The 24,513-nt window shown below is 39.9% G+C and overlaps 1 protein-coding gene across 7 annotated transcripts; it reads left to right on the top strand.

Moving 5' to 3' along the window:
• The first annotated feature begins 9,424 nt into the window (after positions 1-9,424).
• Positions 9,425-24,394, top strand: STX16 (syntaxin 16). 7 transcript variants are annotated; one of them, XR_007708916.1, is made up of 10 exons: positions 9,425-9,623; positions 12,060-12,103; positions 13,457-13,564; positions 14,743-14,883; positions 15,413-15,575; positions 16,354-16,445; positions 17,607-17,750; positions 18,276-18,356; positions 19,868-20,058; positions 20,587-24,394. XR_007708916.1 is itself a non-coding variant. In XM_035548360.2 (9 exons), exons 1-9 carry the CDS (start codon positions 9,542-9,544, stop codon positions 20,689-20,691), a joined length of 981 nt encoding a protein of 326 aa, XP_035404253.1. In that variant the 5' UTR covers positions 9,436-9,541; the 3' UTR covers positions 20,692-24,394. The 7 variants fall into 7 exon arrangements, 5 of the variants coding, with proteins under 5 accessions (XP_035404253.1, XP_035404254.1, XP_050569950.1 ...); XR_007708915.1 differs by lacking the exon at positions 12,060-12,103 and having other exon boundaries at positions 9,425-9,676; XM_035548360.2 differs by lacking the exon at positions 19,868-20,058 and having other exon boundaries at positions 9,436-9,676; positions 12,092-12,103.
• Positions 24,395-24,513: the final 119 nt, after the last annotated feature.

Raw genomic sequence — 24,513 nt, 5'->3', positions numbered from 1 at the left:
GGTCTGGCCATATACGTGAACCCCGAGCCCTTCGGGTACCCCTGCCAGGTAGGTGCCCATCAACCTTGCGAGTGGCTGCCACCTGCGTTACGGGAGCATTGTTTTGTAGCTGCCTTTGTAAACCCCGTTGAAAAATATGTACCAAAGAATAGAAAGAAAGGTATTAGTTTAAATAAGTACCTCTTCAAGTGCACATGAAAGAAGCCCTGGAAAAAGGAGCAGATCTGGAGCTATTCTTACTTTCTCCCTCCTGTGTGGGCTTTAATTGCACGTTGTTCATTAATCCTTTGCTCTTCAGAGAAAACAGATATGTTTCAAGACACTTCTGTTACACAAACAACCAGAAACCCTTCTAGATGCATGTGTGTATACATACCCACCCCAGGGAACATCACAGACCTGTCAAAAATTCTCATTTCCCTGTACAAGGCTTGTGCTAGAACTGACAGAAATTAATATTAATCGTGTGCCTTTGTTGGGCTTTTTTTTGAAATTGCTTTTACAAAATCCACATGGGAACCTGAAGAAAATTGCCTAGTTCCTGGATAAATCAGGAACAGAGACACCCTCATGAGTGGCAGTTGAAGGGGGACGGGTGTTTGCATGACTGCTCTGAGCTGCATGGGGCACCAAACCAAGGTGCAGGTCATGGCATGGTCCCCTCGGGAGGGATACTGCCCCATTCACTCAGCAGCTGTTTCAGTGTGCTGCTACCCTCGTGTGCTTGCTCCTCTGTCAGACCCCGTGAAGGTTGGATATGTAATTATGGGTCTAAAATCGTTAGCTCTCACTGCACTGATTTGGTCTCGTAGTCACTCTATACACAGTATCATTCTGGAGCTGGGGTCATGAAAACAGAAAGAAACTAAGAGTAGAGCTTGTGGAGGGGGAGAATCCTCTACATCCTGGGCTTTGACCTCGGTAACACAGCTGCTGTCTTGCTTAAAAGGAGAGAAATTATCTGGAACCAGAAATGAGACAAAGGTGGAGAAGCAAAGGCAGGCAGGGGAGTACAGAAAGATGTTTGCAGGCCTCTGTAGTGCTTGGACCACACGTTTAGAAGGATCAAACACCATCTCTGTCCTTGATTCAATAGGAAAGCAGGCAGGCGGCTGGTCCTGCAGGGAGCAGGAAGGGGTACGAGGCACTCTGTGCAGCAGGGAGGCATTTTGAGCTGGATCTGGAGCCAAGACTGACTACTGGCCAAAGTCATCGCTGATACAACACTGCCAAAAGCAGCTCAGCATTCTTCACCTCCCTTGAGCTTCACCAGGGACACAGTTGGCCATGCTGTGCTTAGCCCAGGTTCTCCAGCTGTGACAGGGCCTGATTGCAGCAGACGGAGCAGCTTTGCGGGCACTTGCCAACCTGACACGTCTGAGTTCGTGAACTGCAGATGGTTCTGGCCCGTGTGCTTCATTTTCCCATTTCCCTCGACATCCCCAAGCAAAGCAAGTCAAGCATGCCTTACCACAGAGCCTGGGAGACCGCGGGCAGGAAGGGATCAAATTTTCCAGCTTTGCCTCAAGTGTGTCACCACATCAGCAGACAACTCCTGTGCCTAATGCCAGTGTATTGTGTGTCACCTCATATTTCACACGATACAACGCAGTCCAGTGATGCAAGTCCCCTCTTCTGCTGGCTGACTGGTATTTATGGAGATAGCAATTACCAGGAAGTCAGGATTTAGGGCACGCAAGGGCTGGTGGTGGCGCAGAGCCCTTGCTACTGGTGGGTGGGATTCCTTTACCTCTCCCTGAACCCCTGCCAGGCCACTCAGCACATCTCCAGCCACAAGAAGTTTGCAGCTGCTTTGGTTTCGAAGCACCAGAGGAGGGGGAAAGGCAGGGGAGGCTCTATCAGCTCTTCCCAGGGAATGTGGTTCAGTTCCTCGCACCTCATCTTTGGTCAGGAAACCGAGATGGGGATAGGCAAAGCTGCTGAGCCTACTTAGACTGAATACCTCAAGAAAACACACGGAGCCAAAGTATGTCCCGTTAACCTCTCCCAGCCCACCATCGTCCACAGCTAGGCTGCAGTGAAAGTAGGCCAGCACTTGGACCATTACTTAGGTCCTGCTACCGAACACCGCTCAGTCTGTAACATACACGGTGGTGGGGAAAGGCTGTGACGGTAGCTGGGAAACTGAAGCACCAAGAGTAACCCAGATTCAGGCACCCTAAATCCCACCACAGTCTTCATGCTCAGCATTTCCTGCTGCTGAATGCTTCCAATGGCCTCTTCTACTGATTTTGAGGGGGACCCAGTAACAAGAAGATAGAGCAGGCATCCCCAAAAAGGGGGTAGCAGTGTCAGGTTAACCAGCCAGCTGAGATGCAACAAGGACAGCAGTGGTGGGGCTGTACAGCCTGGAGATCAGAGTCTCCCAACCCGGCCTACACATGGCAGCACCAAGGAGGGAGATCAAAAAGTCCCCCGCCCACACCAACCACCGCTGTCATCCCTCACGGCATGCTGGATGATCTTCACTCAGCAGCGAGGGCGAGTGAGGAGCTCAGGGGGCAGCCGATGAGGGGGATGCTCATGACCGCTGCAGACCAGCTGGAGCCCACAAGCAACAGCTGAAGGGTCCTGGCCTAAAGCCAGGCGCTGGGAATCGCTGGACAGAAGGACATCAGTGGGAGGTAAGTGAGCTGAGTCTGGGCTGCGTGAGTCATCCAAGGTCGGACAACCACGTCTTCGGAGGGATCAAGCAAGGATAGCTTGGGGAAAAACTGATTGTCAAATGAACATCGCACTCCCCTGCCTCAGTTTCTTCATGTATAAACTGGGGACAGTAAGGCTTGCTTCCCCGTGAGGCCTTGCTCCATGGAGTGGAAATTCACAGATGCTGGGGTGAAAGCATTTCTAGAGACACACTGATTCGTTTTTCTGAGCAACAGGAAGAAAAGAAAAACAAATGGAGCAGTTTCTTTTTTGGAGCTGCTGTTCTTCTGCTCCTTGCAACCTCCCCCTCCCCCCCTTTTTTTTTTAATTTTATTTCAGGTGTATGGCTTGCTCTTCTTTTTTACTATGATGCTATTTAAGGCAGAAAGGGGATTTCATCATCTCCCCGTAGCCATTCTCAGCTGCAGTTCTTACACCACCACCCCAACCTTGCTCCACTTTGTCTAATAAACATTTTTTTTTTGCTTGGTCTAGTTTCCTTCCTTGCACTCTTACATCATCTTTGTACTTATCTCAGATTCTAGCATTTCCCATTTCTAAGTACCTCTGAGAATAGCAATAAACACCATGTAAGGCAGTATCTTGGCATAATATGTCAGCTGCAGGCAGCAATTCTAGGGTCAGAAAACCAGTCTGGATATCTACGTTTCCTTCTTTAAAGGATACCCAATTGCTAGCCACTTGGCACCAGTTCATTAAATATATACATATATAATGAAAAAAAAAAATCAGTATTTACAGTTTCTGATTCTACAGGAAGATCTAGGCCAAAAAAAAAAAAAAAAAAAGTGAAGATTTGTTAACTAGGAAATTGCTCTTACGTGCCCTCTGCTGCTCCCAAATGGCATTGAAATTAGCAGGGTCATTCCTTCTTTCCCTCTTGTTTCAGAATGATTTATGGCTAAATGCTCTTCATTACGAAGCAGAGTCAGACTACTTCTGTGCAAGGTAATATTCATTATGCAGACTTTCTGACCAGATTTTCATTCAGCATTTCACTGATTATTTTTATATTTTAATGTGCAAAAACTATTCATGTCTTTATTAGCCTGACTTATTTCCTACATTTATGAAAAAGATCTTTCTTTGATAACGGTTGTTATTGCTGGAATGAATGTCAGATCATGGTCTACTGTAATACATCTTTCTGAATTGCCTTCTCTAATTTTATTAGCTAAAAAAAAACACTGCCTAATTTAAAGAGATAAAACCTTCGGGAAGTGGAACATTGCCACTAATTAGGATAACAAGAACATAGGTATGAGTTGCTGGCAATACTGAAGTCCAAGCTTCTCTTTCTAACACAATCACAGACGTCTTTTTCTGGAACAGTCTCCCTTCTCTCTCTGAAATTCTGCTGCTCTTACGGAAGCTATTGGCATCAATCTCCTTATCAGTGATTCCCGTGGGAAAAACGCTGACCAGGACACAGCAGCTCCAGATTTGGGTCCTGGACTTACTATAAATGCCCTGTGCAACCTTGAGCAAGCCAGTATTGTTCGTGACTTGGTTTTTCCATCTGTAAAATGGTAGCAGTGATGAATCCTGTGTTTTGTTGCCAGCTCTTACATTAAAGCATATGTGCAAGGGAACTGCTCACTGAATCTCTTTATAGACTGGTTCCTCCTCTCCATAATATGAATAATAATACTTCCCTAGTCTGCCTATTTTGATTATTATCTCTTTATGTATGCATGTACTTGAAGCACTATGGGACTCTGCCACAATGTGGACATTTCCCTCCTCTCTTACTCCAGACTTGGTACTGTCAGACGCTCGAGGCTGGATTTGCAGACTGCCTCAGGTGAACTCCCGCAGCACTCCAGCATGTCAGCTCTGGCACCCTGACCTCCCAAGGAAAGCTGCTACAGGAATACCTAAACCGATTGCCTTGCAATAAAGCACGTGAGAGGCACTTGCAGAGCATACTGTACCAGGGTAACATCATTGCTATGGTCACAGCTAGCAAACAGCTAGGTGACAGAAACACCTTAAACTCACACTGGTATTTCTGCAGATGGACATCCAATCACTGACGTACAACCAACCCCAAAACTTTTGCTCAGCTAAACTGTACATCCAGAACAGCTAAGCATCCCATCTTGATCTAAAATTTTTGAATATATATTGTACAAGAAAGGGACCAGTGATTAATTTTGACATTTGATACATCAGTTTAAACACAATATTTTCATCTTCTTCTCCTTACTGGAGAGGTAACTAGGATAAGCAAAGATACAAAAGCCTACAATGAGCAACCTTTCATCTTTACTACAGAGGTGACCTGACACTGTGGTGACACAGAAGATTTAATATAGTCCCCAGCTGAGGAAAGGAATTTTGCACAATATTAGATGACAGAGTTGTTCCATTGTATAAGTACCACAGGCATTATTAGCCTGTCACAAGACTAGGGTAGGAGCTCATAGACTGTAACTCTCACATCTGCCTTTGCACAAGGTTGTCTGTCTTATTATGTATGTGACACATCTCTGCCTGCAAGCAGCAGTTTTTGCAGTTGAATTTTGATTTAAAAATTCCTCCCACCCCTCCAAGCAGACACAGTAGTCTTCACTGCCTACCCCAGCTTTAAATAAGACTTGGGTCCACCCGAGTTGATTGCATTTCAGTAGCAGGAAAGGAGCACTGATACATTTGCACAATTCATTCTATTGTTTTTGTGCATGCAGAAGAGCAGCTGAACTCAAGGGAACCTTTCAGTGTAGAGCAAAAGATGACAGAGTCCACTTAGATACATGAATTTCTTTCTCCTTATAATGTAACCATCCATTACTTGGGTATCTGTGTGGCCAACAAATTATTTTTTTTTCTCAGATGTTCTTCTCTAATTCATTATATTCTACATTCTGTTGTTAAATTTGCAGTAAAGTTAGATCAATATGAAAAGACGGTTTCTTCAATGGTATTTCCAGGAAAAGTACATAATGTGAACAGTTGGAACCCGGAGAAAATAACAGTTCTCCTCTGTTTGTATTCCCACTGGGTGCATTTAGATTATAGCTCAGCAAAACAAAGAAATTATGGGCAACTATGTCTAATTTTCTTTTAAGAAAATTCAAATGCCAGGAGCTGGTAAGAAACCAAGGGACTTAATTTCAAAAATAGCTTAGACAATTCTTACTCACATCTCATTGCCTTGTAGCACCACCTACAGAGAGGCTGTCAGAATCACATCCATTGCCAAAATTCAGGAAACTCCCAGTTCAATGGCCAAACAAATCCTGTTCCAGTGATTAAATCACTCTAGAAACTGTGAGTTTGACAGCCTTGAAGCCTGAAAATCTTCTGCTACAGGATAAAGGCAATAATATGGTCCATTTTTCCAGAGGCCCCTCAATTCCCATGCAGAAAAAGTGTCTCTAGCAATGACAGAGCTAACCCAGTCACTTTGCTGATTAGTTTTTTAGAAACTTTCCTGCAGAACTATTCTAGCAGCCAAGTGTCCCAGCTGCTCAAGGATGGTGGGATTTGCCATGGCAAAACGCATTTAATGGTCCATTAATCCTACCTTTGGCAAAAGCCAATTGTTCGAGCTTCCAAGGACGGCAGTATTTTACCTCCTCCATTTATCTACTCAATTACATAAGATAAAATGTCATGGGGATTGACTTGCATCTGATCACTGAAGCATAAGATTTGTTTGCCCTTGATTCAGCCTGAGTAGCTGGAGTGGGGATACAGACAGCCTTCTGCTAGGAACTGGACAGAGAGAAAGGAGATTGCAAGCACAGTGTAAAAGCTGGCTTTTGAAATATGGCCCTGATTATCTTCCCATTAAAACGAAATGCTTAGCTATTCGCCTCAAAATAGAATTCTGAAATCTGGAGTGCTTTTGTCTTCCTTTGGAAGCTTGATCCAAATGCCACAGTAGCAACCAGAAAGTTCCCTCCATTTTGGATCAGGCCTTGGCTGTGGGAGGCAGTGGCTGCAGGAATGTGTATATGCACACAGCATTGCTACCTCGTTGTTCATTAAGAACAGCAGAAAAGAACATTAAAAAAGTAGATAACAGGTCAAAGGAAAGCACAGCACTCCAAACAGAAGTAATATATATGGCAGTGAACTCTAGCACCAAGAAACACCAGCCCAAAATATTAGCAGTATATGCTTAGAAAGATATATTCAGGGATATGCAATGTTTTAAGATGAGAAAATATGATCCATTTTATGAATGAATTGAGTGCTACCTCATAACATATTTGTTTGCCCTTGCCATGCACATAAGAAGGATATGCCAGTCCTCCAAAGGTTAGACATTTTCTTCTAATTTCTAGCCTGCATTTATTCATTACCAGATAGATTAGATCTACTATCTTTTCTCCGTTTAGAAAACTAATTATGTTGCAGAGTCATCAGGTTAGTCTAATGCTATCGGCCTTCAGTAAATGTATGTTGTATTTCAGACCATTTCTATCTGTCATCATGTCTTGTATTATTCTTTCCTGCTAAATTTATCCAAAAGTCTTGTATATTAGTGGGATCAGACTTGAATCATTTTTCCCGTATTTAGATTCTGGAACAATTTTTCCTGCTCTCACATTGTTTTCCGCTGCTCCTGCAGCAATGTTGTTACACAGCCAGACACATTCTTGACAGGCAAGCACTGTTAGGTGTCTGGGTCAGAAATTATTGTCCCATTTTCATCTTTATGTTTTATTCCACTTGGATGAGAAAATTTCTATCTCTGTGCCTTCATTTCCTTTATGTACATTTCCACTATATATTAGGCATTCATTTGTGTCCTGCCTCTCCCCCTGTCATCACCCCTACTTCTTCTCTACTTCATCTCCTGGTCTGTATGCCTGAAGAACATTTTGCTATTTGTTTTAATTTCCTTTGCAAGGCCTAACTCAGCTTTACTTCTGGCAAATTTCCCTTTATGCCTACACTTCCTAACTTCTAAGATGTAGTTTTTTTTGATTAATCTTTTTTTCCATTCCTTCTAGTCCCTTTGCTTATTCCTAATATCCACTTTGAAGTGGTTATTCACTGAGTTAGGTCTGGACTCCTTCCTTACAGAGTTTTATCCCTTTGTGTACTGGTCCCAAACACTTTTTATACCCTTTCCTTCAGTTCCCAGCCTTCCCATTCAAAACCTTTCAAGCTGTCAAAAATCAGGAAGTAAAAGACGCAAATGGCCAGTGTGGACCAACTTCCAGCACATTAGGGGCATAAGGCTTCCCATTGGGCACACAGTTGCTAAATGAGATATTCCAACCAGTTTTCTCTGTGTAGGCATCCAGAACCAAAAGATTGCTGGGAGACCTCTGGCTGTATGCAAAATTCCACTCAACTTATAGCCACAGTAGTGGTGCCAAGAGAAGGTTGGAGGATCATTAGCTGAAACTGTTCTCATAGAATAAAAAATTGTTACAGTAGATTAAAAATTAGCATGAAGAAATGAAGTATATACATATATTTTTAAAGTCTCTGTAAGGCAGCCAAAGTGAAAACACATTTCAGCAGACCACGAAAAATGAAATGCATGTGTTGATCCTTGTAAGGCTGGAGCTTATTTCCTTGCTAAATTCCAAGTTTTTGTCTCTCCCACTGAGGCAGAAGGGCTGCTCAAATAAATGCCCAAAATGTCTTGCAACAGCAAAGGGATACTTCTTTCTATTTCTAATTGTACAAATCTGTCCAAGCGGTTAGATAAAATGGGGTAATGTTTCCAGAAAATGTGGTTGTGATTACACTCACTGTTTCTTCCATATGTGTAAATACTAATTTTTGATTTTTCTGGTGAGAATTTAAGCTGGAGATGCTCCTGATGACCAGCATGCAGCAGCTGCCCGGACAGCCCCAGGGAACAGCTGATGCGATGTCCACAGAGGCCGGGCAGCCATCAGCAGAGGCCTGGCGCCGGCAGCAGCGGGGGCTTGTGTCAGTGGTGAACAGCTGCCAGGCTGTCTGGTACTGAGGTATCAAAAAGCAGAGAAAAAGATAATAATTTCAGCCACAGCCTTATTAAAAAGCCTCTTTTGGAAAGTCAAACCCAGTGCTGTCATTTTAAATGGCATGTTTATTTTGGGAGAATGTCCTGAGTTTTCAATTGTCTGAGCTGACATAAAGACCTGTGTGAGTTTTTTGTTTGTTTGCTTGTTTGTTTTGGGGAATACAGAATTCACTGAAAGCAAAGCAAATTTGTGGTAATGTTGGGGACTCAGAGGAAAAAAGTGAGGGAAGAGAAGCAAATCAAAATGGTCATGCTACAATATTATGCTTTGAACCAAAATTGTTTCTGTTAGAGATGCATCAAGCAGTGAGAAGCAGTAAATGTACAGAGTTAACTGGAAACTCTCTGGAAATGTTAGGCCTTTTTTATGCTAAGACATTTTGTGCCATCACCAAGGGAGCCTGGTGACGGCTGTGTAAAGACGGATGCTGCCCTTTGAGACGGCGACCACCACAAGGCACTAACACCCTTCACCACCACCACCAAGGCCAGGACCCATAGGGTTTTGGGGTTGCGTCAGCCCTGTGTGAGGGGTTATTTCCCAGCTGTTTGGGCTGATCGAGGGGCTTTCTGCTCCTCCTGCCCTAAAAGGGCGGCGGGGGGGCCGGCAGGCAGCCGGAACGCTAGTGCTGCGGCCTGCGGGCCCGGGCGGAGCGGGGCGGACGGCGGCGGGCGATGCACAACGCGGAAGCGGGCCGGGCCGCTGCCGGCGGATCCGGGGGCATGGCCGCGGCCGGCGGCCGGGGGCGCCCGGTGCCGGGGGCCTTTCCCCGGGCCCTCTGAGCGGGCCCCGGGCGGGGCTGGGGCCGAGGGCCCGGCGTTGAGGCGCTGAGCGGCCCCGGGGCTGGGGGGCGGGGGGCGCCGGCTCGGGAGGCCATGGCCACCCGGCGCCTAACGGACGCGTTCTTGTTGTTGCGGAACAAGGCGGTGCAGAGCCGGCAGCTGCTGGCCGAGCAAGTGAGTAGTTACGGCTCCTCCAGCCCTCTGAGTTCACGTAGCATGGCTGCTGCGGTGAGTCTCCTCCCTTCATCCTACCGTACCGTGCTGAGCCGAGCCGGGTGCCCGCTCCCCAGACCCCACCGAGCCCCCGGTGCTGCTCCCCTCCCCTCCCCTGCCCCCCGTCCCCCCGTGCTCCCCTTTCCCAAAAAGCGAATAGAAGAGGCCTGGCTCTGGGCTCACCGCGCCTCTCTTTAATTCAGATAACTTCATGGCAGTGTTGACGTGAGGTTTTTGTCCATTGCTTATTTTTTCTCTGCTGTCTCCCCAGTGGAAAAAAAAAATAATAATTTGTTTCATAGAGCAGAGCTCTTCTATCCGCTGCAGTGTGGGCACCGTTAAATACAGTACTGTAGATTATCCCTGTTGTTGCTTGACTTTTTCCATAGTTTGTTCCGATGTCTGTTGTTTCCCCAAATGCGAGTAATACCCAAAGTCATCTCATCTGCAACAGGGGGACGTCAGGAGATTCTAGTGTGATCCCTCTTAACAGAAACTTCAAAAAGCTATTTGTTCTGTGGCACTGTGTGTGGCTTTGTCTAGGTTTTGAGCTGGTCACACTGGGATGGCAATCTTAAAGGTTGCTTTGAAAGGTTCAGAATTTTTGAAATAATTCTTCCCGAAGTAGGTACAAAAAGGTGTTTATAAACAAGCAGTTTCCTTAGAGCAATTTGAAGGGTGTTTGAAAACTGTTGATTGCAGTAGTGAAACAGCCTGGCAGCTCAGCTTTACCAGTTTTTAAAGCTGATTCTTCAAACTTACCATTTGTAGTAGCCTCCAGTAAATATCTTTTGGCACTCCCATCTTCCCGTTAAAGCTTTTTTTTTTTTTTTTTTTTTTTTTTTAGGAAAAGCAGAGCTTCATGCTACAAAACTTACTTCAGCTGATGAGTTGCCACTGAACAGTCTTTGTTCATTTTTAATTTCATTACATCTGTATAAGCTATGCATTGAATTGCATTTATAGATCCGGAAATATCAGCAGTGATATGTATTATGCGTGCTTCATTAGGCATTGCATTTGGTTGTCAGTAATTTTTCTTGCCAATATCATTTTTTTGATCCTTGAACTTGCCTACAGGCTACTGAGCAGCGAAACTACTTTTACTCAACAGCGAGTGCAATAACACTTAGCACTTGCATAAGATGCTTATTTACAGTCTTTGTTGATACGAACTGAAGCATTTTCTAGGATGCTGATTCAAATATAACCAAAGTGAAGTGTTTGGAAATTGTTAGGGCCTTGTCAAGCAGGTGAGTCAGTGGCTCAGCCGTGATCTGGTGGACAGAGTTCTGTAGCAGCTCCCTGTTACAAGCATGGCAAGAAGTGCGAAGGTGGTACTGTGAGCTCTTCACCTTTGTTTCTAAGGTGTTTATCACTATTAGCTAGTTACTTTTTTTTTGGGGTGGTATTCCCAGAGCAGAGCCCATGTATACAGGGCAGTGTTGCTAATTCTAGCTCATAGTGCTTTGATTTAGCTTCGTTCATTCTCTAGGCTTCTCCTGAAAAGTCCTGTGTTATGAGAGCTGTATGTCAAAACCTGCTTTCTGCCCTGGAAGATGCGTTCTCGTGCTGACTGTCAACCACCCCTTAAACTCAGATAATCAAAATAGCATTCTTGACAATATGGTAGTATTTCAAGATCTTGGTATAGGATAAAAGAGGTCATTGATTGAAGCCTTCTGCTTTGTTAAACCACAAGTACTTTGTCCTTGTTTTAGATCTCAGTGCTCACACATACCCCCTACGCTACAAGGAGTAATGAGTTACAAAGGTGCAGATACATTGCAGATGCTATTTTTGGGGGGGTTTGGGGGTGCACATAAAACTAAGGGTATCTGAAACTAGAGCATAATTGGAGTTTGTACATAAGTGAGCAGAAACTGTGTTTGCTTTTGCTTTTCGTCGTTTGCTGTCTGTTTTAACCTGTGATAACTGGGATGCTTACCAATAAATGTCCTACTGAAGTCTGTATGTGGATCCTCCAATCAGAGTCAAACCTAAATCACCAGTGGATGTTAAATACTACAGTCAAATTACCCTCGCTGTCATGCTTCAATATATTGCAGCTTTTCAATTTGAAATTTTAGTAACTAGAAACTTCGCTGTGAAGCTAGTATGGAAATCAAACGGGTTCTTAACCTGATCTCTTACGTTTTCTCTGTTAATCAAGCAGCTGAAATACAAAAAAAAAGTTTGTACATCAAGCAAAATGCTTACTCAAATATATCATGATACTGAACTTCTATTGAATAGTGTTTGAAGTCAATTTGTTTTGTTCTTTGTAAACAATCATGTTTAATAAATAAAAAGCCTAGGATTTGGTCAGTTGAGAAAATACTATATCTGTCCTATGTCTCTTTTTTTTTTCTTTTATTTTTTTGCTGTCTCTAACTGGATGGGGCTGATGGGATCCACAAATTGCTTCAGGAGTTGGATGAGGTATTGTTTTTCACGTTTTATTTTGTCACGGTGCATCAAGCATACATAACTGAGCTAAAATGTCCCTTTCCTTATTCTGCAAGTTTATTAAACCTCTTTATATAGGATGGGGTGTCTTCATGCAGCCTCATCCTTCTACTGTATACGGAGAAGACGAGCATTTTGTGAAATAATGTTATAGTATTTATATGTATATATGTATAAACTAGTCTGACTTACTGTATGCGTATGGGACATGGTACAGTGAAACTATTGATAATATTTTATGCTATGCATAAATTATAAACTTTGCTCAGGAAACAATGTCAGGGATTAAAAAAAAAAAAAAACAGGCTTTCAGGAGGGAATTGTTAAGGAAGGAATAAATATTGGTTTTTAAAAGGGGTGGGGGACTGCAGAGATTTCAAGTCTGATACGGGAAAAGTAGAAATCTGAGAGAACTAGGAAGAGAGTTTTTGTGTGAAATCTTTCCCTGAGATCAAACAGTGAAGTAATTAGGTATGTTTTAAGCGGTGTCATTTATGATAACGCCTTTTTCTGTCTCCAGTAAATGAAGATATCTAATCTCTGGAATTACAAAGCTTGGTTCAACTGAAAACCTGAAAAAAAATATCTGTACCATCTTCCAGTTCCATTTTCCTGCCTTCCCCTCAGAGGAGGAAGATGACTGAGCGCATAAGGCCCCAGCACTAAATGTTGTGGCACCGGAGTTACTCAAAATTCAGACTACTATTAATTGTAATTTTACATTTCTTTTACTCTTTTTTTTTTCATCTTTTTCCTGTCCCCAACACTGCTGTGAATCTGTGGAAAGCAGTGTGAAAGCTGGCTGGCACTTCGTTTTATTTTACTCTCTGACAATCCCTGGAATTTTTTTTGAGAATTATTCCACCCATTTTCCTGCAAGTTTATTCTTGTACATATAAAAGATCTTTATTTGGAGATTTTCCAAAATGAGATTGTCAGACCTATCTGGCTCAGTATGAACCATGGTAAACGATTGGTAGGGTTCTGTTGGCTGGGAATCACTTCTTGATATGAATGTACCAGTGCAAGAATTACTCGAATTCTCACTGCAATAACATCTCTTCTCCTTGAAAATCTGTTAAGAATTTACACTAACTTTCATATCCTGTAGGAAGTGGGAGAATATAGATCATTAGTACATGGGAGAGCTCATTAGAAAAAGTGGGTCATGATTATACTTGCATCATGTGCAAACATTTTTGAGATTTTAATTGGAAGGGAAGGCATACAAGTACTTTTTTTTTTTTTTGGTCAAGGATTTGCATCTAGTGTGAGTAAAGTTGATTTGCTGTCTCTTTTTAAGGATATTTCTTGTATCTTTTGTAGCTTGCTGATGATCGTATGGCACTGGTATCAGGAATAAGTCTAGATCCTGAGGCAGCAATTGGAGTAACAAAACGCTTACCTCCCAAATGGGTGGATGGAGCAGACGAAGTAAGTTGTATGGCAAATCCAGCCCTGAGTTTTTCTCATGTAGGAGTTTGTTTGTGTTGTCAGTTGCAGTGCCAATGCTGTAACTTTTATGATAGAAGTGGTTTTAGAAGAAAGATCAAAGCAAGCACTTTTTCTAACTTCTGACACCCCTGTTTAGAGAAAATGTCAGGCAAGCTGTGATTTATTGTTTTGAAAGATATATTGCAAGTGAAATAAAGGGAGATTGTCGAGGAGCAGAGATTCCAGAAGACTGGATTTGTAACATCAGCGGGAGCCCAGTACTGGCACTGTGTATACCTGGGCCATTAGGGTAGTCGTGCTATAGCTGAGCACTTAGACTTGAGACTTCAAGAAAGTCCTAAAGCTCTCAGCAAAGCAAAGTTCTTCTCAGATATAAATGCAGAAAGGAGGGTACAAAAAATTCAGCATATTCTTTAGTCTTTTTTTGAACCCATTGAGGAATTCAGTTACATAGATTAGCAGTTTACTATTTGAAAACAAGAAGTGTTAAGTGTCTTAGCAGGAGAGGTTTTCCTGCTTGTGTAGCACAGATGAGCTGCAAGTTACAGAAGTATTTGGACAAATATGAGGGAATGATTCTGGAGGCATCCAATTAAGAGCCTTTTCCAGTATTTGGAGTGTGAAGTTCTTCTTGACTTTCAGAAAATGCTTTTAAAATCTCAAACAGGTCAGCTCATCAGTTTGCGTGTTCAGAAAGGTGATCAGTCTCCTTTTTTTACTAAGACAGTAATCGTCCTTACAGATCTATCGTAATGACTAGTTGGAAAGCAAGTAATTTAACTTAAACTGTAAAGTTTAGTCTGTAGCATGTTTGACAGAGTTGAAGGTGTAACCTGAATTTTCGTTTGTGTTTTTGGAAGTTGGTTAAACCTTTCTTACTAAATTATATAATGATAAATACATTAACTCCAACTTAATGGAGAATATCTGAAAACAGCAGTCTTCTCTTAGATTAACAAGAGGAGGTTTAAAAATGGCAAACTCATACTCTGAGTTTTCAGTTACTAAGACATTAGCTTTTTGTGTGTTTTTTTATGATCTTTGGTCCGCTTTTTGTTAAAGATTTCTTTCAATATTTTTGTGTAGCATTTGTCCGAACCTTTTCCCCTGAAATATTAGTCACTTCCCTTTCCTTATTGTTGGCTTTGCTGTTTTAGATTCAGTATGATATTGCCAGGGTTAAACAGAAGATGAAAGAATTAGCCAGTCTTCATGATAAACATCTAAACAGACCAACACTGGATGACAGCAGTGACGAAGAACGTGCAATAGAAATAACGACCCAAGAGATCACACAGGTACAGACAGCTTTTGTTTCTAAACCAACATTGACATATCTGTAATGCGTATCATGATAAGGCAGCGGTTTCCTTGGGATAAAGCATTTCTTCTCTTGTCACTATTAGAGTGAGCCAGAAGTCCTGGGCTCTTATGCTAGGTACTGCACTTACCATCTCAGTGAACTTTTCAATGAGTCAATTGCTTGTTTGCTTTTCTATCTTGGAATGGGATTGGAAGACTTAATTAAATCACGTTTACAGCTACCTCACAGAAATCCACGAGTGTATTATATGACTTCCAGTCCAAACAGTTATGAAGAAGAAAATGCCTTTGATCAGAAGTGCTTGTGTAACTCTATCCTGTTAGATTTAGGTTGTTAATCTATATTCTGTGTTTCTGTGCCTTTTTAAACTTTGCACTGGGCAATAAGAAATTCATTTTAAAAATCTAGAGGTCAAAAGTATTAGTCTTTGGAACTTGGCAATGTGATATTTAAAGCACGTGTGTTGCTGTATCTTTTCTATACTAATGCAATTGTTTTTTCAGTTATTTCACAGATGTCAGAGAGCAGTCCAGGTCTTGCAGAGCAAGTCACGTAGTTGTACGGAACAAGAAGCACGTGTTCTCAGGAATGTAGTGTCTTCCTTAGCACAGTCACTTCAGGACCTATCCACCAACTTCAGGCATGCACAGTCTGACTATCTCAAACGTAAGCATAAGAGATACAGTAATGCATGGCTACTTCTTGTGGAAAGCACTAATTAAGGTTTACTTATTTTCTTGTTGGGGAAGGTACGGAAAAGTTTGGTTAGTGATGGTCACAGGACCACCAGGATTATATTAGATTTGTAGTTTATGATAGATTAAACTTTAAAAGATGGTCTGTGATAAATTAAAATTGTGCATCAGTAAACAGATTAAGAATGGAATATCCTATTTAAAGTCTAACATTGTGTTCAATTCTATTTTTGGCAAAGTAAAGTAAGCTTATTTATTTAAAAAAAAATCTTCAGATGTAATGCTTCAATTTCTTCCTCCCCTGGTATAAATGGTACAGGTGGAACTGAGGATCACAATTCAGAAGAGGGATGTTCCTGAGAGAATCTGTTAGAAAACAGCCTAGTGATCACACTTTAAGGCTCTTAGCTTGCTCAAAATCTTTTAACTTCATGGAATGTAATGACTTAAAAATGCTGGTACAATCAATGTTTTATAAGTGTGCTAGAATTTGTTATGCTTTGTTAAATAGTAAGCCTATGTGACAATTAGAATTTAGACACTTTGTCATTTATCAGGTAGATTTTTTTCATATGCCTTTCTGTCTAGTGCTTCAGATGTTACTCTTACTCTCCAGTATCTATCATGTTTCCTCCAAAAGCTGTTGGAAAATACTCTCCTACTTGCACACACTTTTGAAAAGTGCTAGGAAATCTGAATGACATCAGCGTGTGTAAACATCGTGCTCCAACACAGTTTGTCTTTCACAGGCATGAAGAATAGAGAGGAAAGATCCAAACACTTCTTTGACACGTCAGTCCCACTGATGGATGATGGGGAGGATGATACGCTTTATGATAGAGTAAGTTATTATTATGCAAATTCAGTACAAAGAATCTTCTTAATTTACTTCTAGTATGAAAATATCAAAATGGTACACTCTGAGTACCAAACTACATGGAAATTCTATTTCTGCAGATTTGTGATGCGTTTTCCTAATGAGTATTGCTGTTGATGTTAAGACAAGCGTGCCATTGGCCTTAGTGTTGCAGTGTGAGGGAACTCAGTGCGGCTGCTGAATTCTCATTGTATGACTGACAGGGACTGGAAGGTGTGTAAACACAGTGCAGTCCTTTGTCACCCTACCTTTCTGGCCATACGCAAGAGTAATTATTTGAGAATTGTGTCGGTGTGATGCTGAGTTTTGGTGGAAGATGGCACTCTATAAAGCGAATTTAAAGCGTAACTGAAGATTTTCAGTATTACAGATTGTTGCAAGTAATGGTGTAAGGATTTGTTTCTGTGCACTTACGTTGAACAGTAGTATCAGGCACCCTCTGGTTTATTTTGTTGCGGAGTTTGTGTATGCTACATTTCTAAGCTATGTTGGAATTTGTTCTGTTGTGTCCCATCCAATAGTGCAGCAAAATACTTGTATCTGTAATGCTTGCTTTTCAACTGAAAAATTATGCAAAAAGGCAAGGCACATCTAGCTAATCTAGTGTATAAGAGGCTTTTCACTTGATCTCTAAATAAGAGTGATGGGGATGTGGAGGGGGAAGATATTGTGCAGTTGTAAATGGCCTTGGGAGACAAACAGTAAGGTCTGTACAGTGTAAAAGAAAAAAAATCAGAATTACTGCATGTCTTTACATGTGTTAATGATCATTGATATTCTGGGACTTTCTGTAATGCTGATCTGTCAGTAGATGTGCCATAAATACAAGACACCTACCTGTATCTGTTTTATAGATCAATAAAAAACATTGTTTTAGGACAGATCTTATTTTAAAACAAGTTGTTTATGTGATTAGGCAGGATGCAAGATTTAAATTTTCTATGCTAAGACTATAATTAGCTGACCTAAAACTGTTTTAAGAGTACAGTAAAATTTTTCTTAAATAGTTGCCTATCATTGAAATTCCAAAAGGAGCATTGTGTTATTGAGTCATGTAACTGCTATAGTTCTTCTAGAGGTTTCACTCAAGAACACCTGAAAACCACAAATCTGTTATTTTAACAGGGTTTTACAGATGACCAGCTTGCGTTGGTGGAGCAGAACACATTACTGGTGGAAGAGCGGGAAAGAGAAATCCGTCAGATTGTACAGTCAATCTCCGATCTCAATGAAATATTTAGGGACCTGGGAGCAATGATAGTAGAACAGGTACCTCAACACCACAATCTTAGCAAGAGATGGGTGATTCCATTAAGGTTTCTCGACTCTTCCTGTTGTAATAGCGTATTTTTATGCACTCCTTACTTTTCCAAACACAGTAATTCAGGCGAAGTTTCTTCTGCTTGAAATCTGCAAGAAGTTGAATTAATGAGGAAAAAGTAATAACTCATCTGTTTATTCTGCAGATGTTCTATTAGTTATAGAGTTCTGTTAGTTATTTCTTCTAGACATTCAGCTTAGGTTATATATGTCAGCCAAAAATACCTGAGCTAGGATTATGGCAATTACAGGTTGTGATGTGAGATTGTGACGGAGCTGCCAAGTTAGGCATTAAGCAAGGAGGTCCTCTAGAGAAGTCCCAACTAGGTCTTCTAATGAACTGCGTAAACTATGAACATTTCAGGCTGCTTGCTGTGAGCATTGTTTATTACCCTGCTGCTCATAATGATATTTTTTTCATGAAGTTTGTTTAGGTTTAACTTGGTGCTCATTCTCTCCCTCCATTTCATTTAGGGAACGGTTCTAGATAGAATTGACTACAACGTTGAACAGTCATGTATCAAAACTGAAGAGGGTTTAAAACAGCTACATAAGGTAAGCTGACAGAATATTTAACCTGTTTTGTGTATTTATTCAATAGCCATTATGTTATTCAGTCACTTTTCATTTATATGTAATCCCTGACAGAAGTGATTGCTGTACAGTATGATATGCCCTACTGTGCTGTAGTAGGAACTTTCCATGTAACTTCTGGTAACATCATGCTTGTTAATGTCAAATAGTTTCCTGGGCGTCCAGGCAGTGTGCTTTGATCTTGATGTTGCTGACCTGGTGGAATGTATCTACAATTTCTTCTCACTGCACTGTTTGTTTTGAGAGCTCAGCACTTCCGAAAGGGGACTGGTTATTGGGTACCTTGCTATTAGGTTTCAGTCACCCAGTTAATGTATTAAAGTTTGAAAATGTTATCTCAATAGCATGAGCAGCAAGAAAAATAATGTTTTCTTTTACGATGTGACATTTGTTAGAAGTTAAGTGCAACCTTTTGCTTTTAATGTGGAGGTTTACTATGAACATCTGAAAAGTTTCAATTGGCAGAACAACACAGATTTCTGTGGTTGTTTTGCTGGCTTTTTTGTTTTGTTCTGATTTTAAGCTAAGTTCTGACTTGTCAGCTCAGTTCAGTCATTCCATTACTGGAAAAATTAGAATGAGAGATTTATGTAAAAACTTCTAAGTAGAACGGTTTGTTTTGGAAATGCGGACATCTTACTGCTACACATTCAACTTTATATTGTGGCAGACTTGTAAAATATGCACAGGAAAAACAGTCACTTGAGGAAAAGCAAAATAAATTAGTTCTAGATTTCTTCTTTTTGTACGTAAAAGTAAGTTGTGGGTTGCTAAAATAAGGCATTGACCATTGGCAAACAAGGCTTAAAGTAATTGCAAGCAATTTGCACAAACTGAACTGGAAGTAAATGAATCAGTTGGAATCAATGCTATTTCTTGTCTAGTGGTAGTTAATGAATTGTCAGCAAACCCCTGCTTGGAATGCTGATGAGAGTATGGATTTTTGATGCAATATATACTGGAGATCAGGTGTTTTCAGTATAGCATAAAAATTCTTTCACCTATCAAGGAAAACATACATGTCTGAATAGTAACATAAAATACAGATACCCTGCTGGTTTTAGTACTGTTGTTAACCCTATTCTGATTTAATAAATGTCAATTTTCTTTTCTGTTTTAATTGGCATAATTATTGTAAACTACCTAGATAGCACTTTCATAGAAATTGCATTAATTCATTCCAGAAGTCTGGTGTTATGAATCACTAGTTATTAATTTCTGCTTCAACTGGAAAATGGGAATTGGTAGTGATACTTTGTCAGGCTTTATGATACTTAACGCCTGATTAAGTAAAATAACTGCAGTGACTGTGTATTACATCGTTTTAGGTCAAAAATTCCACCTTAGAAGATCTGATAAAAATATCTTTTTTTACAGGGACTATAAAGGAAAAGAATTAATATCTTTTCCCTTTAAATTTTTAAAGGTTTATTAATTAAAAAAGAATTAAATGCAAGTTTTGTTTTGTTTAGTTTCTATTAGGAGACTTTCATTTGGCTTTTGGAGAGTTTTCTCCACGTTTTAATTCCCCTGGGAAAAAGAGGAAAGGGATGAGAAAAGGTGGTTAGAAGAAAGAAGGAATGAAGCAGAAAACTGAGAACCAAAACAAAATGAAAGCTTTCAGTTCTAATTGAAATTAAATGAAAATGCACAGCTGAATCAGGTACAACAAAAATGCCTATTAAAAATGAAGTATTGTTGTGAATTTTAATGTCCTCTAGCTATAATATAGAAATGCTCTGTTGGCAAAATGATTTAAAACATCTTGCCAATTTTTACTGTTCAGACTTTCGCATACCCTGTTGCTTGATTTTTGTTTCCACAGTCCTCATAGCTAAGAGTTCTTGCAAATAATATCATTCTTCTGTATAGCTCACATGTCCTGTGGAGGCATAGGACCTTCTCGAGAACTGCTGAGAAAAATTCACAGTAAGGTTGCGTAACCAACATGAGGATGCATTCTTTATAGTCTCTTATTTAATATGGATAAATATGACTTCAGTGTATGTTTATCTTCACTGAAGTCTTTGGACTAGAGTTATTTTGTGGGAGTTGCTTGCAATATACTGCATATGAAAAGTCAAATTACCAAAGAAAATGAGGTACATGTACTTAATTATATTAAACAAGAGTCCATACTTAGAGCTTTGCAGAAATCTAAGTATTAACTCTTTCTTTTCTGTTTCTATAGGCAGAGCAATATCAAAAGAAGAATCGGAAGATGCTTGTTATTTTAATTTTGTTTGTTATAGTAATTGTCCTTATTGTTGTTCTTATTGGTGTAAAGTCACACTAGGTTTCACTTAATTTTCTTATTTTTGGAGTTTATGTGAACTTTTTTCCCCAATGTGAATGGATGGATCTGCACTCCAGAAAGCTGCCTTGGAATGTATAAGCCCTTGTGGTACAGAGTCTGTGCAATGTTTCTGTAGAATTCTTCAAAGTACAAGTTTGGCAACTGGTGAAGTGTTTGTTCAAAAAAAAAAAAATCCGGAAATTTGATGCTTCCAAATGGATAATTTGGTTCTTTGTCCAGGGGTACTTGGAAACACGTTACTTAAATAATTGCAAAATTGAAGTTTACCAGTGAGTACAGTAATTTCTTTGTTACTGTGAACAATAATGCATTGTCTTCTGTATTACGTCGCAATTGTTATAGGCTTCAAATTTAAACTGTGTTACTGAGTCATGGGACTAGATAATAGAAATTGATCTAGATGTAAAATATGTTGAGACACAAGAATGTTTGACTTAATTTCTTTTCTTCCAGACTCAAACTCCAAGGAATTAGGTGAAAAAGAAGGCTTTTAACAACCAGAACCTAATCCAATCCCTCTGATCTTAATTTAGATATTGCATCATCACTAAGAATCAGAAAGCTATATAATCTTGTAAATAATAAGATTTAATCACTGGCATAATTTCACACAATTAAATTTTTTTTCTGAGCTTGAGTAATCATGGGAATGTTTTCCCTCACTAGAATGATCATATATATACATGTACATTTTTTTTTAAATACAGCCATTACATTAAAGATGTGATGAAGTTAAAACTAAAAAGTAGAGATTCTCCATTTGGCTTTCTACACAATCTGGCCTGCTATAGTGGTCTTGGATGTTTCATACTTTAGTTGTTGTGTAAGATGTTTATTTTACAGTGCATCTGTCCAAATGTTAGTTTTTATATAAAAGTGTTTTCACTACAGTATACATTACATCCATTTTCCCCTGACAGAAGATTATTTTTTTCTAATGCCTGCCTAGAAAAGGACGTGTTTATGGTCTTTTATTGACCATGATAGATGTCATACAAGTGACATGTACTAGGCCTTCAGTAGAGAATTTTCTTTTTTTCCACTCTTTTTTTGCAGTGGAAAACTTTTGCTGTAGGCCATAAAAGAGAAATTAGAGAAACATCTAAGTAATAGAGTATTCATGTTTTAATTCAGGCCTGAAGTGGTGTGCAATTGTAGAGGCCTTGCCTTAATATTTTTAATATGGCTTTTCTGTATGTACCTTTCCCCAAAGGGACTGTAACTTATATTTCCTTCATTTCTGACTGATGCCGTGCTCCCCATAAAGCTGCATAGATGTTGTGCTCAAATCCCCTGAAGTGCAGTTTAATAATATTATGATTTTCATGTTGCACATGTGAAACAGGATTCCTCTACCTGCACTGAACTTGTCTTTACTATGTACTAAGGAGGACCTAAGATGTGGGTTTACACTGACTTGGTGCAGGAATGAGCCTGAGAGAAAAGACTACAAAGAAATGTAAGCTGTGGCTTTTGGGCTTATTGTGAAAAGCTTTGTACCACTCCTGTTACCTCTAGACAAAGGGGATGTTGAACTTCCAAAACCTCCAGTTCAAGCCCTTGATTACATTCATAAAATAAATCAGTAAAAGAAAGAATGATGCTTTTAGGTGGGTGTGCAGTTCCCCTGTTCTGGTAATAGATCTTTTCAATGATCGTGAGTAAAACTACTGTCTCCCTAGTGTGCTGTCTACATCAGTTGTGTGAAGCAGCATATTGCTATAATTTAATATACTGTATTTGCAACTTTCTAACATGAGATCGTGTTATTTATTTCTGTCTTGACTGGTGCTTTTGACATTTTATCATGGCTAATGAATTCAAAGAAGTAATAAAACACTTCCAACCTTATCGGTCAATTACTCATTTTTTAAAAAAATAGTATAAACTGAAGCAAATATTTGTGATGTTAATGTCTCATATATTTTTTGAAATTAAATAAAAGCAGCAGTGACATGAAATACCTGGTTTTTTTTAAACTTTATGTAGCACTATGTAATTTATATTGTCAAAACAGTGATTTTTTTCCCCTGTAGTTGCCATTGAAATGCCAGTGATATCTTAACTCCACTAAGGTAAATGGCTATGTATTTCCTATCCAAATTCTGTGAAAGGAAATGCACTTTTTTAATATGCACTGCACAAGAGGTTGAATTCTGATGTGAATTGTCCTGTGTAACTTGAGCTAGAATTTGAGGCTGAATATTAAAAAAAAAAAAAAAAAAAAAAAGCCTTCTAGACTTCTGTATCACTTTGGATGTCTAATTTGTTACAATTCAGTCTAAATTATTGATAACTAAACCATAAACCCTTATGCAATGCTTTGGAAGAATAACTTTCTATGGAGTGTTATAGAAGGGGTAGCCTCAGTGCCCAAAAAAGCCACTGCAAATGAGGAGAATCTTGGCTTCAATAGTGGCTGCTACCTACTCAGGTGTTACAGGAGCAAAAGCTGTCTGAACCAAGTGACTGCTTCTGTCCAGCCCTGTAATCACCTCTGCGTGCTGCTGCAGAGAAACAGGGTTCTGCGGACTGTGGCCTCTTCATGGTTGCTGGATTCTTCTTCTCAGCTTGTACTGAGCCTCTGCCTGACTGCTTACTGAACGCCATGGGGAACTGCACGATGTTGCTAGAGCACCTCCCAAGAATCTGTGGTTCCCCACTTGGTCTGAATGACTTATAAAGCTGTTGGCTTGTACAGACTTTCTCCATTAAAATGTATGCAAGCATACAACAACAACAAGCATACAACAAGAAGCTGCTATTCCTTATTAACAGAAGTTAATTCTAGTGGTATCTGAAAATGACAGTATTATAAGCACTGCAACAGTAATTAGTATCTATTGCGAGCGTTCTCTAGAAACTCTGAAAAGTAAAATGGAAGAATTTTTCTTTTAAGAAACTTTACATAAGTTTAATTAAAACAAGGAATCCATTATGCTTTTGCATATTAATTACGATGGAATATGTAATATTGAATGGCTTAATTCCATTAATACTTGCAACTTCTTGAGGATTAACAATTGGAGTGGCTATGGAAGATTAGTCCATGCTGCAACTTCCTTTAAGGCTCCCATGAGTAGAAATGTTTGCAACTACTGTTTGTGGAAAATAAGTATAGTTTCTGTATCATAGATAGAACTGACTTTCCCAATCATTCTGTTGTTTTGATTAGGATGCCCCTCTGCTGTCCCTAACTTAATGATGGAAGGTTCTAGATTTAGATGAGCATTTCCTACTGCTTTGTTTCTTTTGGATAATACAGATTGGGACAGTACTGTATTATGAATCTTGCAGTAGTAGGAATGGCAGAATCTGTACTAAATGATAAGGAGTTTACCTGGTAGAATCTTCTGAATGTCTCAATCAAGAAATAATAATTGTTCTATTATTCTCTTTCATATTTTGCTCACTGTCCATATGTAATGGAATAATAGTGAATCCCTACACAGCTTATGTTCTTTGGCTTGGTAAAGAGACTCATAAAAGTTGGGTTTCATATCTCTACATGAAGTGTTATCAAGTGTTGGAGTTTGAACTTGTTTATTGGGTTATCCTGTCCAGTCTGTGATGACACGTGATTGACCTCTGCAATAGATTTTGCTAGATCTTTTATTCAAGCTAATTTTAAATGTATTGGGCAATAAAGTTTCCATAATGTCCCATCAGGGACCAAGTAAGACTTACTCTAAGAAAGCCTTTTTTTCTGGAATTCAGCCTAATATGTATTTTCTTCTTAGATGTACTTCCATTATTTGCATCTGCATTTACTTTTCCATTATAAATGGAAGTGCACTCCCT

The sequence above is a fragment of the Cygnus atratus genome, chromosome 16 (genome assembly GCF_013377495.2).
Source record: "Cygnus atratus isolate AKBS03 ecotype Queensland, Australia chromosome 16, CAtr_DNAZoo_HiC_assembly, whole genome shotgun sequence".
Taxonomy (NCBI): Eukaryota; Metazoa; Chordata; class Aves; order Anseriformes; family Anatidae; genus Cygnus; species Cygnus atratus.
This window is presented reverse-complemented; position numbering and strand designations above follow the sequence as displayed.